The sequence below is a fragment of the Phaethon lepturus genome, unplaced genomic scaffold (genome assembly GCF_000687285.1).
Source record: "Phaethon lepturus isolate BGI_N335 unplaced genomic scaffold, ASM68728v1 scaffold32288, whole genome shotgun sequence".
NCBI classification, from domain to species: Eukaryota; Metazoa; Chordata; class Aves; order Phaethontiformes; family Phaethontidae; genus Phaethon; species Phaethon lepturus.
In genome coordinates this window covers 7,538-20,121 of record NW_010558836.1, presented here as the reverse complement: position 1 = coordinate 20,121, position 12,584 = coordinate 7,538, and the positions used below count along the sequence as shown (strand labels likewise).

The 12,584-nt window shown below is 36.7% G+C and overlaps 1 protein-coding gene across 1 annotated transcript; it reads left to right on the top strand.

Moving 5' to 3' along the window:
• Nucleotides 1-940: 940 nt before the first annotated feature.
• ZNF830 (zinc finger protein 830) lies at nt 941-11,641 on the top strand (the record flags this gene model as incomplete). Its single annotated transcript, XM_010293186.1, has 8 exons — nt 941-1,061; nt 1,634-1,667; nt 3,049-3,272; nt 3,621-3,711; nt 4,393-4,456; nt 7,796-7,876; nt 9,221-9,297; nt 11,218-11,641. Coding segments are annotated over 8 exons (876 nt in total), but the record flags the coding sequence as incomplete, so codon positions are not given.
• Between the last annotated feature and the right edge of the window lie 943 nt (nt 11,642-12,584).

Genomic DNA, 12,584 nt, shown 5'->3' with positions numbered 1-12,584 from the left:
TAGGGGCTCGCTGCTTTTTGCGGTGTACGCTAATAGAAAGCAGTTGAGCATCTGCCAGGAGAGCGCGGTGTAAAAACAAAGCCTGATTTGGCTTGTTTTGATTTGGCTTGTTTTTGTTTTTTAAAACCTGTGTACCCGTCGAGAAAGGCCAGCACTTGAGAGGATCGTCCCCTTGTCTTTCAAGGGGCGTACTCTTACGAGGAAGCTGTTCCCGGGTTAGCGACAACTCCTCAACTGTCACTTGTCTGCAGCTTTCCATAGCTGGACTTGGAAACCCTCCTTGGGATTGCGTTGTTACCTGTATGTCACCAAGTGACAGCTTACACGTCACTGTAAAGTTTTTTTTTTTAGAATTTTTTTCTTTAGAATTTAGCAGTAAAGATAAAGAATTTATAAAACAATTTCAGGGAGCTTGTGACTTGGATGCAATCTTAAATGTGATTTTTAATCCTTTTAAATTCTGCTGCTGCTTCTTAGTGGGAACTGAGAGATTGCGTTTAATTTTACAAGTACTGAGGACAAGACCAAAAGAACTGAGGGGTTCATTGCCTGCATTATGAGTCATGGCAAGGTGCAGTGACATGTTTTTAATACTACTGCTGTGTTTTATTTTTAAAACACTTAATATTCCAGGACCTTAGGATGAGTCTAGCCTTCCTGCTCTTTCCTCCAGTGTCTCACTGCTGTAAATATCATTGATCTTAGTCTTTCCTTTCTCACTCATACCGCCTCCCTGTGCAAGTGTCAATTCCTCTGCCCCCATGTCACATCATTCAAGAGCCTTGGTCTTGGTTTCAGTATCTGTGATGTCTATTTCAGTGATCTTGTTCTAGAAAGATATCAGCTCACTTTAATAAACTCTTCTAAAAGCACTGTATTTTAAAGTGCAATCCAGAAGTTCCCGGTAGGAAAACTTCCTGAATTTTGTACTTCTTTACAGAGAGTTGCAGAATTAAAAGGCACAAAGCAGACAGCAGCTGGTTCATCTGCTAGCACATCATCTCATCCTGTCAAGAGAAAAACCGTTGACACAGAAAACACGGAGTTAAAGAGAGTAAAAGGTAAGGAGAGAAAAGTACTTCAGGCGTTTGCCAGAATGTAGCCATTTTACATCTTGAATGTTTCTGGCTTGATGTTTTTCCCCGTGGAAGTGAGTGTGAATACACAAGACTGTTGTTGAGTTAATGTCAGCCTGTTGCTGCTGGAAAGGGAAAAAGTCTGTCTTGCTCTTATCTGTGAGTTTACTGATCAGGAGAAAACTGCACTTTTGGTAGTTTACCTAGTTTTCTTCGGGGTTATTGGGTTAAATTATGTGACGAAGCTGTGGGCTTGGTCCAAGAAGAACCAGAAACAGTATAAATTAAACAGTACAACAGTAAAATAAACAGTAAAAGTTAACGCTTGCCCAAAAGTGGTGTTACTCATTTACAGTGGGATCAAGCCCCACTGCATTACCTCAAACCACACATGAAAGTTCATGCTAGATAGTCAATTTTTTTCCCTTGATGCTAGTAAACATGTAAATATATGAAAGCGTGCATTTGTGAACTTGCTGCTGTTAGTGGGAGTCTGTTTGAGTGAGATTTCTTTTAAAAGCATGGATTGTAAGAAGCGACTCTTGGCTGTTATACAGGTACAGACGAAAAGCCACATACATCTACATCTGGGTAAGTAGATCTTAACTACATATGAGTTTTTTGTAACTGTACCAACTGCTGCATTTTCACCCTGTTCTTCCTCCTCTCTCCTTCTTAGACAAGGGTAAAGATTCAGAGAATCAGCAGATCCCTGCTTCTTCTCATTTTCTAACATGGGTGTATATTCCTGAACATGGCAGCATCTTCCTCAGTGCAGATGAGAAAATCATGGTCTTAACTCTACAATCTCTGACAAAACAGGAGTTCTTTTACTGCACTGTCAGACTTTTAAGGATTAATATGTGATGGTATTATGTGGTTTGCTAGAAGGAAAATAACTATAGATTGTGGCATGCACCCTAATGCTAGCATACTGCAGAAGGGAGAGTAGTCTGAAATTAAGAGAAATTTCAAATATATATTTAAATGATATTTAGTCACAAAAACTGCTGGCAAATGTCATCAACAGATCTTTATTAAGATGTATAATTCTTTTAAGAAGAATGTTTAAAAGTCATGTAAATGCATGTCATGCAGTTGAACTTTCACAAATATAGGAGTGTATTTGACTTTAGGGGATTGGCTTAAGCATCTTACTACCACTAAAGATTTCTGATGGTATTTGGACATCTTTGAGGGGTTGGTAGATGTCACACGAGACCTGCAGGTTTCCTGTACGCTTCTTCCCAGGATAAATTATTATTATCTTGCATAGATGCTACGTGCTGTTACCTTGATAGTAGAAGATGCCTGCCTTGTAGAAATTTTGAGTGTGTGTGTGCACAAGTAACAGTTGAGAGGTTTGTTCATTATTAAACTGATTGGTATGATTATTTTAAAATATAACCTGTAAAAATGTTTGGCTTGGAGGCCTGCAGCTATTCTAAGCAAATCTGTGTTTTCTCATTGTTGAGCCTGTGTGGCTTTTCTGAACTGTAGTTCTGAGTAACAGTAAGTACCCAAAATAAGTAGTTGTGTTATACATGAAGGTTATCAAGGTTTACGTGACATTAGTATGACTGCTGAACTATGAATTTTGTATTTAATATGTTCACAGCAGGTATACAGATGCAAACAACTTTACAGAAATAAAATTACCTAAGCAGCTATTCCTCCAAGTGTACTTTGTTATGGGATGTTTTTATTAATGTTTCTGATACTGAATATTCAAATACAAAAATGGAAGCGAAATATGTTTTCAGAATTAACCTGAGCATTTCTGGTGGACTTGAAATGAAAGCAACAAATACGTGCTGCCTTCAGACAGTGGTTACATCAGTAGCTGTGCAGATTAAGATATTGCACAATATCTAGAAGGACGTATTGCGCACAGATTGGATAGGCTTTGGATGCTAGACTGTAACTGATTTTTGTGAAGTTTGAAATAGTTATGTTGTATGTTCTTTACTAGGCTACCAGCAGATTTTTTTGATGAAACGGAGCAAGATAGTGTGAACAAACAGCTTTCAAAGGGTCCAGGTCCCAGTTTATTGTCAGGAAATTATGATGATGATGATGATGAAGAAGAAGAAGAAGAAGAGGAGGAACAAGATGAATCAAACAAATCTTCTGTTACGCATAAAACTGAAATTCCACCTCCAACTCAAGAAGTAATAGCTAATTCTCTGCCTGCAGGTAATGTTGACTGAAATAGTTAGTGATCCCTTAAGGAGAAGCTGTATTTTAACTGATGATGGAAAGGTTTTAATTTATTTTTCTGTTTATTGCTATTAGCTGGTTAGGGTCTGTAATACTGAAGTAGAGAAAAGAGATTCTTTGCTAGTTTGCTATTGGTGTGGTGTTTTCTCAGCATACTTATTGGTTTTATGTTCTAATTGTTTGAGGCTGTCAAGTGAAATAATGTCTGGCTGTTCTTCCCTTGATTCAGTAAGGTATTAACTGAAATTCCTGTCTAGTCAGAATTTTATAAACAAGATTGAACAGTTGTTCTTTTTGTTCATAGGCTTCTGTCCTTTCTTACAGACTTCTTTGACAGCAAAACTACAGCTGCTCCTATAGTTTCCCATTCAGGATCCATACAGAAAGCAGAGATACAAGAGAAGATAGTGGAAAGGTAAGCAGTCAAATCAAATATTGATGGATTTGGGAATTGTAAATAATCGTTATTCTTCCAGGAAATACAGACTTGGAAATTTTGGAAATCACTTGGAAATCTGTCATACTGTTAACTTGTATTTGCAATAGTTTGTATATATGTCAGCCTCTAGCATTATTTCTGACGGATATTTCGCACCCTAGGGGCAGGATAAGAGGTGGAGCAATGCCATAGAGTGTCTGTTAGACATCTCTTTGTAAATTAGGATACTTTGGAAGCTTAATGTCAACCACTGCTTTTAATTGTTTAAAGAAAACCATTTGCTTGTTCTGTAGTAATGGTTCAGCTCACTTGAGCACATTTTTAGAGAGTGGTTTAGGCTTTCAAAAGTAGAGACTGTGCTGTTAAAATGTTTGGGTGCTCAGCACACTAGAAACAATAGTTTAAGAAGCCTAAGCTATAGCTTTTGTATTGACAGTGAGATTTAAACCTGTCTGTGCAGTTCCTTTTAAGTTAGGCAAGATCAAACTGAAGAAGCAAGTTTTGATGGTTGTAGGTAAAACTCAGGGTGTAAAAAAACTTGCTCCATTTCTAGGTCCTTTTATAAAAGATACAAATTTTATTCCTCACTATTTCTAACTCTACAATAAAGCAGGCTGTAAAGCATTAACTTCAGATAATGATAATGAAACATTTCAGGAAAGAAAACACTGCTGAAGCTTTGCCAGAAGGTTTCTTTGACGATCCTGAAGTGGATGCAAAAGTAAGTGGTCTGCTCTTTTTATGCTGCTGGTTTTATTTTTGCTAGTTGTAATGATTTTCTGCGTAGTAAGGATCCTTTTCCAGATAATGAGTCATGCCAGAATATAGAAAAATGATTGAACTATTTAGAATAAATGATTTCAGTTGGAAGGCACCTACAGTGATCATTTAGTCCAACTGCCTGACCAGTTCAGGGATGACCAAAAGTTAAAGCATGTTAAGGGCCTTGTCCAAATGCCTCTCAAACACTGACAGGTTTGGGGCATCGACCACCTCTCTAGGAAGCCTGTTCCAGTGTTTGACCACCCTCTCAGTAAAGAAATGCTTCCTCATCTCCAGTCTAAACCTCCCCTGGCGCAGCTTTCAACCATTCATTCTGTATTAATTAGAAAACATGAAAAAGGGCAGAGGCAGGCAGGAAGAGCTTGTTAAATCATCTCTCAGGTGTTACTTTTTAATTGTGCTTCCTTTGTGGCTCTTAAAGAAAACAAAATAAATGTTATTTGTTGATTAAAATGCTGGACTGAGGTTTGGACAATCCACCTGTTACTTTTATTTCTTTGTGTCATCCCAGGAGAAGCATTTAACCTAATTTGTATATCCAATTCTGCTTTGGAATTGAGGATATATAAATAGTTCTCTAATGTACTTTGAGAGATCCTGTTGAAAAGTGTTAAGAGTTGCTATGTGACTGATACTATACATCCTGTTAGAATGAAAGTGGCTAGATTATGGCATACACTGTAATCTCTAGTACTGGCATCCTACAAGAGTGAATTTGGTCTTTAGCCCTCTTGTCTTTTACCACTACGGAGTTTTTTGATGCTCGGAAAATAAAAAGAAATGTGGGCATTCAACATGTTTCTCAACCTCCACCTCCCACCACTAAAAATCTTGAAATTTTGATCAAAATTATTCATAGTTCCTTCAATTTGCACGGTACCAAATGATGACCAAAATAAACACCGATATTTGAAATACAAACCTTTTGTGTTTTGTTTTGTAAAATTTGCCACAGATTTGATGGTTTTCCTGCTTTCTTTATTGAAATAGTGTTGTAGGCTCAGTCTTTTTTATTTTCCTTGAGTATATTTCCCTGTTGTTCACACTGTGGAAGGCTGCTGGTGTATTTAAATTGCATTGTGAGGTCGAACCATGACTTCTGGTTTGGAGACCTTCCAAATAATGCTTATAGAATCATAGAATAGTTTGGGTTGGAAGGGACCTTTAAGGGTCATCTAGTCCAACCCCCCTGCAATGGGCAGGGACATTTTCAACTAGACTAGGTTGCTTAGAGCCCCGTCCAACCTGACCTGGAATGTTGCCAGCGATGGGGCAGCTACCACCTCTCTGGACAACCTGTGCCAGTGTTTCACCACCCTTGTCGTGAAAAATTTCCTCCTTCTATCTAGTTGAAATCAGCCCTCTTTTAGTTTAAAACCATTACCCCTTGTCCTATCGCAACAGGCCCTGCTAAAAAGTCTGTTCCCATCTTTCTTAGAAGCCCCCTTTAAGTACTGAAGAGGGGCTTACATATACATGCTTCTTTATGTTCAATTAGTCCCACTGTCCCGGTTACAAGCTCAGGTGTCTCTTACTTGCTATGGCAAGATTCTTTTGGCACCACTCATGCCCATATGTTGGCATATGTGAATAATTTCGAATAATGACATCTTTAATATTGAAATATGTAGCTGAAAAAGCCACACTTTTTATTTTTTGCATATGACTAACTGGACTATTAAATTTTTCAAATACTTCATTTCACCATGAGCTGGAAGCTTGTACAAAGTGGGAATGTCTGGCAGGCAAAGGAGAATCTGCTTATATCTGTGAAGACACTGGTTAATGGTCTTTGTTCTGGTTATTGCCTCAGCTGATAAAATTTACAAGTGGATACATGTTCCAATAAGCTCTTCCTTGAACTGCTTGCAGGTGCTCTTCTTTTTCATCAGCTCTTTCTAAGTTTAGCTAATATGCAGAGGAAGAAAAATGTTTGTGTCATCGCTTATATTGAGATGGCTGCAGTGATTCTGTGTTGGAATCATACACAAAATAATTATTTTCAGAATTGACAGTGAGCATTTGCAAGGGAGATTGTGGGCTTGAAAAATGTTCGTTCTTTACATCAGGAATTTATAAAGGATATAAATTCTGGATTAGATAAATATTCCAAGGAAAAAGTAGTATCTTTAGTGTTTAAATTTATTTTAAGAAATACAAATAATTATGAATTACAAAAGACAACCACAATGCGTAATAACACAGTACATACACATATGATAGAAATAATCACAGAACAGAAGAATGAAATGATGACTATTACTTCCCAGTACATAGTTTGCTTGGAAGTTTGCTTCTAATTTATTCTATAAACTTAATTCATACTACTGGATTTTGTATAACTGTTCAGGAACAAAACGTACCAAACTATTGTTTTTACTATCGTGATGACTGATGTGTTACCAAAAGAAAGGATTAAATAAAGGAAGAATAAAACTAATGCAAAAAGATGGTGTCATGAATTACTCTGTTCAAACTGCTCAGTTCTCCTAGCTATATAATTTCGACCCAGTCCAGAGCCAGGCATAATCTGTCATCTAACATATGCCACATCGTCCAATCTTGAATTGTGGAAGTTTTGGTTACACAGGTGTAGATTATCTTGTATATTTGCTTGTATTAAAAGCACAGTCTGGTTTTGATTACCTTAGTTGTAGATCTTAAACACATTCTTACAGCTACTACTTTTTCAGTTTTCTTGTCTTAGTAATTAATGCCATCTACCACAGAAGAAAAAGCTTTGCATTTCCTTAGAATTGGTATGTAGCTGTACTATTTCTTCTGGCAGCTAATAAAATTAGACTAGATTTGGAATACAGTCATACTATCTAACAGCAGTCAGACTAGTGACTGAATAATTTGATATTTTACGTTATGCCAAAGGCAAATAATTGACTGCTTTTTGGCTTGTGAGATAGCTACTATATTTGACTGAACAGGCAGCTTAGAGAAGAATTTAAAAGTTATCATCTGACATAGTGAAATTGCAGACCATCAAATTAACAGACATAGTCACTTTTTTAATCCAAACATTCCACACCATCCATTCTTAGTCAATTATTCTTTAATGCTACAGGAGCAGAGTCAGATTTTTTGCCTCCAAAACCATTGTGCAGCTGTGCTCTCTTGTTCATATACATTACTTAAACTCAAGTACATTGACCAGACTTTTCTGAGAACACAACATAATTTGTCCTATCTCTCCAGGTGTTTTACAGTGCCCCAAAGAGTCACTAGACGTAAGTTGTTAATAAGCCTGTTTTTTCATGTTCCTTAGGTGCGTAAAGTTGATGCTCCAAAGGATCAGATGGACAAAGAATGGGATGAATTTCAAAAGGCAATGCGACAGGTCAACACAGTAAGTAATGGAATCTATTTTTATTGATTCTAAATACTATACACAATAAGGAAAACAACAGCTTCATGCAGCTCTGCAGAGTGACTGACATCTGCATTTGCCAGTTGTTTGTTGTAATGCAGTGTGTGGTTAAATGTGCTGTATAAATGAGCAAAGGGTTCCTTCTATTTTCCACTTGAGGGCAATTAAGTTGAAAAAACTTTTGATCAGGATCCAGTCATCAATATATATCTAGTTACGTTTGTTAAATCCTATTTAAATAAGATAGCATATACCTCAGATCAGCATCCTGTATCCAAACAGGACATAACTGAGGGCTCTTCTTTAGATGAGCTATATTCATATTTTAATCTTGAACAAAACAGAACAAAACACCACCTGTTTGTCTGTCTTCTTCAAAAAGGGTCTATAAAGTATAGGTAACTCTGGGTTTTATGGTTAATGGTTATGGTACTGGAAAGGAACCCCAAAATTTGGGAAAATGACAAAAGATTTTGTGTGTGAGAATCATAAGTTGGCTGCAATTTTTCTATACTTCCATTTTTTACTGTTTAGCATTGCATGCAAAGTCCTCTTGGAACAGGTTTTTGTCTGCCCTTTTGTACAATATAAAAACTGTCACTAAAGGTACCTGGTGTTCTCAATCTTCCCCTAGAATATTTGCTAGTTTTTTAATTGTAAATAATTGCTCATAGGTCAACTGCTAAGAGAAGTGGTGCAAAAAAATTTGTCATTGCTCATTTTAAAGTGGTCAGCACTATAAACAGAGCGAACGTTCATACAAAAGCAGTGGTGGATACATTTTGCTAGCATTAGCCATTCAGATAATTCTTCAGCTTAGAAGGAATCTTCTCAGTTATGCGTGGACCATTGATTGCATAGCATCTCCCAGACATTCAGATTTGAGAAAGTATATGCTGAAAAAAATAACAGGTTAGAAACACTTCGGGATCTAGTGGGAATATTTAACCAATACTTTCAATAAGCTTGTGTAATTAAGTCCCAAGCATTGGGATATAGCTCCTATTTCAGCCTCAGACTTTGGGTGCGTGTAGTTTGTTTATGCTGAGTGTCAAATTGTAGCGTATTGAAAAATTCGAAAGGTTAACCCCAAAGCAGCCAAACTACTTTTAACTTTTAAGAAAAAACATTTCCGTTTCAAATTAAACGAGATCATTTTTTTCTGTATTTGCCTCCAGAGTCTTTTGTGAAGGTGGGAGTATGTGTATGGGAGGTGGACATTGACTTGAGGCAGAGGGGAGGAAGGGAAGACACAGACATCAAAAAGGAACAACAGTGGAATTCAGGGTGAAGGTGAATTTTCTTAGTGCTTTTCTGGTTTAGATTTCAGAAGCAATAGTGGCAGAAGAGGATGAAGAGGGACGACTAGATCGTCAGATTGGAGAAATTGATGAGCAGATGTAAGTAGATCAATTTTTCCTCAAACTTTCTGTTCTCCGGCAGCAATGGATTGCTATTTGACTAGAGTGATAAAACATTTTTAATTTTAATCTTCTGTGATACTACCTTTCATTTAGTCATCTAACTATTTGAAGGGGAAATAGAGACTCCCTCAAATTGCAGAATGATACCTAATAAAAACCTGAATTTTGGTGCAAAGTTAGGTAATTATTTGCAAAGAGAGAATGCACTAGAATCACTGAAAATACAGCAAGCAGGCCTGGGCAAAATGAAGCAATAGAAGACAAATTCTTTGAACAAACTGTCCGCCTTCCCCCTCTCAAATGTCTTAATTTGTATTGCTCTGTGAATTCTGATTGATGTAAAATTTACATGAACATTTTTTAAAACATAAGGTCTGATACTCTGCACTGCAATTAAAATTTCAATAACAAAATTTGTGTTTTGACCATCCATTTGCTGTACTGAAAATGTCCTGCTCTGTGACTACCTCTCCTTGTTTCTAAGAAAAGTTTACTTAAAGGTTTTGTTGAATGATGCACTTCATTACATGAAGTGTGTTTTGTTTTGTTTTTTTGAAATGGTAGGTGTAGCAGTTGGGTAAGCATTAGTTTAAACTCTAAGTAACCTGAAATACAGCTTAGTGGAACAGATAGTTACCATTATCATGTAGCTTAACACATTGATTAACAGTGATTATGGCAATGCTAGTGATTGAAAAGAAAAAGATGAATTCTGATTTTAATGCACCTTGCAACAAAAAGAAGATGCTAAGAATTAAAGCAACATATAAGCCATCGGGCCAGATTGACACGCTACAGATAATCAGCATATAGTAACAATAGCGTGGGGTTCAAACTGAACTTTGGTAGTACAGGGATGTCTTTTAACGATGTTCATGTAATTTTGGAGAGGGCTTGAGCTAAACCTGGCTGTCTTTGAGCATTCATTTTTACCAGTAGCTTAGGATGCCATAGTATGTAGAACCAAATTCAGAAATTTGTAGAGAATTTCACGTTTGTTACCATAATTATTTTTCCCCAAATAAAAGTTCCAAATAGATTTTTAAAGATTGTTTTTGCAGCTTTGTCTTCTGAGTGCATTTAAATGTAGGCTATTTCAAATGAAACTGAATCAAATCAGATTGATTCCAGTGACATTCATGTTTTCCTTAGCCTTCAAATCTTCAGCTGTGACTGCTTGTAAGTCATTGTATTGCAGATACGCAAAGGGAAACAGGATCCAGATAATAATCTTTCCTTGTTGGTTTTTCCTAGCAAATAGGAATGAAAGCAGTAAAGATGTATTTAAATCAGGCTGATACTACTTGGCATTTTCAGCAAAATACCCTGTTAAAATGGCTAGAATGATTGTTATAAAACATATTTCAAGGACAGAACTTCAAGTAAGTGGACAACTGAAACGTATGGATTGTGTTTCCTTAAAATGTTCTGTTATAGCATACAGTAAGCAGGTAAAGGATCTGAACACTTGTGCTGCTTTTTTATTTTCTGAGATGCCAGCACTAAGTTATCAAAATTGATAGCCAGCTGATATCTCACCTTTCTACCATATATGAAAACCATAAATGGACAAAAGAATGGCGTCTTTTCTTGTGAGGAAGTGGGTATTAGCCCTGTGCTTTTTTTTTTTTTTAAATCTTTTGTGATGGTATTGCAGTTCTTAAATATTTGGATTAGATCTCATTGCTGGCAAATTGACCACACCTCTCCTCTGGTCTGTTTCCACTTGAATAATACAGAGAAGGTGCACTAGCATATCAAAAGCTTATTTTTCAATCGATGGGAAGCTGTAGAGCTTTCTTTATCCAAAGCTCAAGAACCAAAATCCAGCACTGTAGAAAATCCAAATAATGTGGAAAGGCCACAAGCATTAATAGGTGGTTTACTTTTCAACAGTGAATGTTATCGCCGTGTTGAGCTTTTGCGTAACCGCCAGGATCTGATGAAGGAGAAGTTAAAGGAAGCCATGAGATTAAAAGCAACTCAAGAGAAAGAGGATGAGGCTATTGGTAGCGAAGATGAAGAAGAATTGCAGGATTTGCTGTCTCAAGACTGGCGGGTAAAAGGGGCTTTGTTGTAGCATTTCTGCAACATGGTTGATATTCTCTTTATCCGTGATGTTACTTCCGTTGTTAGAAGTGAGATGCTTATGTTAAATATTTATTTAAAGAGGATTGTGAGATGGTAAAGAGCCAAGTGTATTAAACAAAAAAAATCTTTGTAGATCTACAATGGTGTATTACTTGCTGTAAAAACTGTATATTGCAAATGTTTTACAATATTGAATGTACCTTTCCTATTAAAATTACTGGTTTCCTACCAGCAGTATTTTGATGGAATTAATAAGTAACTGAAGAATTTCTGAGGTTTTGGAAGCATTAGATATATCTGGTAATTTTGAGACTTGGATTATTGTGTGTAGAAGTAAAGAACTAGCAAAAGCGATAGCGTATGGAGCTTTCCCAGATTGAGGGGTTAGGGAAAGGAAAATATTACGCGTTTATGTTATCTTAAAGCTTATAAGTGCTCATCCGTCCATTGCCCCAGCTCCCAATGATATATGTACATTTTTTTCAGGATCTGTTACAGTTTCTCTGTGTATGTAAGGGCCAACCTCAGAAATGTTGAGCTACAGCTTCTCCACAGTGTATGCTCTGTGATGTGCCATAGGCAGTGCTGGGTATTTTTCTTTATAGTATCTTGTTTTGTTTAGTGCAGCCTAGTGTAGTGTACCTCACATTTCTTGAATCAGAGGGATGAGAACACAAGGGTTATGTATTTGCCTAACTAAATAAAGGGGTGACAAAATGCTAGAGGGAGGTACTGCACTGGAAACTGATCAGGTAAAATGATTTATCGAGCTGCAAATACTGGAAGTTTTCTTAAGGTACTATCTTAGGCACAGAGAGCATCTAAAGTTGATTTCTGATAAGCACAGATGAAGTAAGATCAGGAACCAACAACCTTGACAAGACTGGGACATGGAAAGCAGAACTACCTTGAGCTTTGGTAAGTGTCTTTGTTTTTTAATGAAGCATATTTTTTTACTTTGCAAATCTTAAAACATTTCACATTTGCTGAGGACTTTTGAAAGAAATAGGAAAAATGTGGCATTTAACTTTTATCAAAAAGCAAAGTTGTGAAGGAACGGTTTAATATTTTCCTGTTTTTTTAAGATTCTAGTTTTAAAACAAGTTAGTGAGGTTTTAAAGGGAGAAAACAAGCTTTGTTCTTTTGAGAGCATTCCAGATACTTGCCTCAAA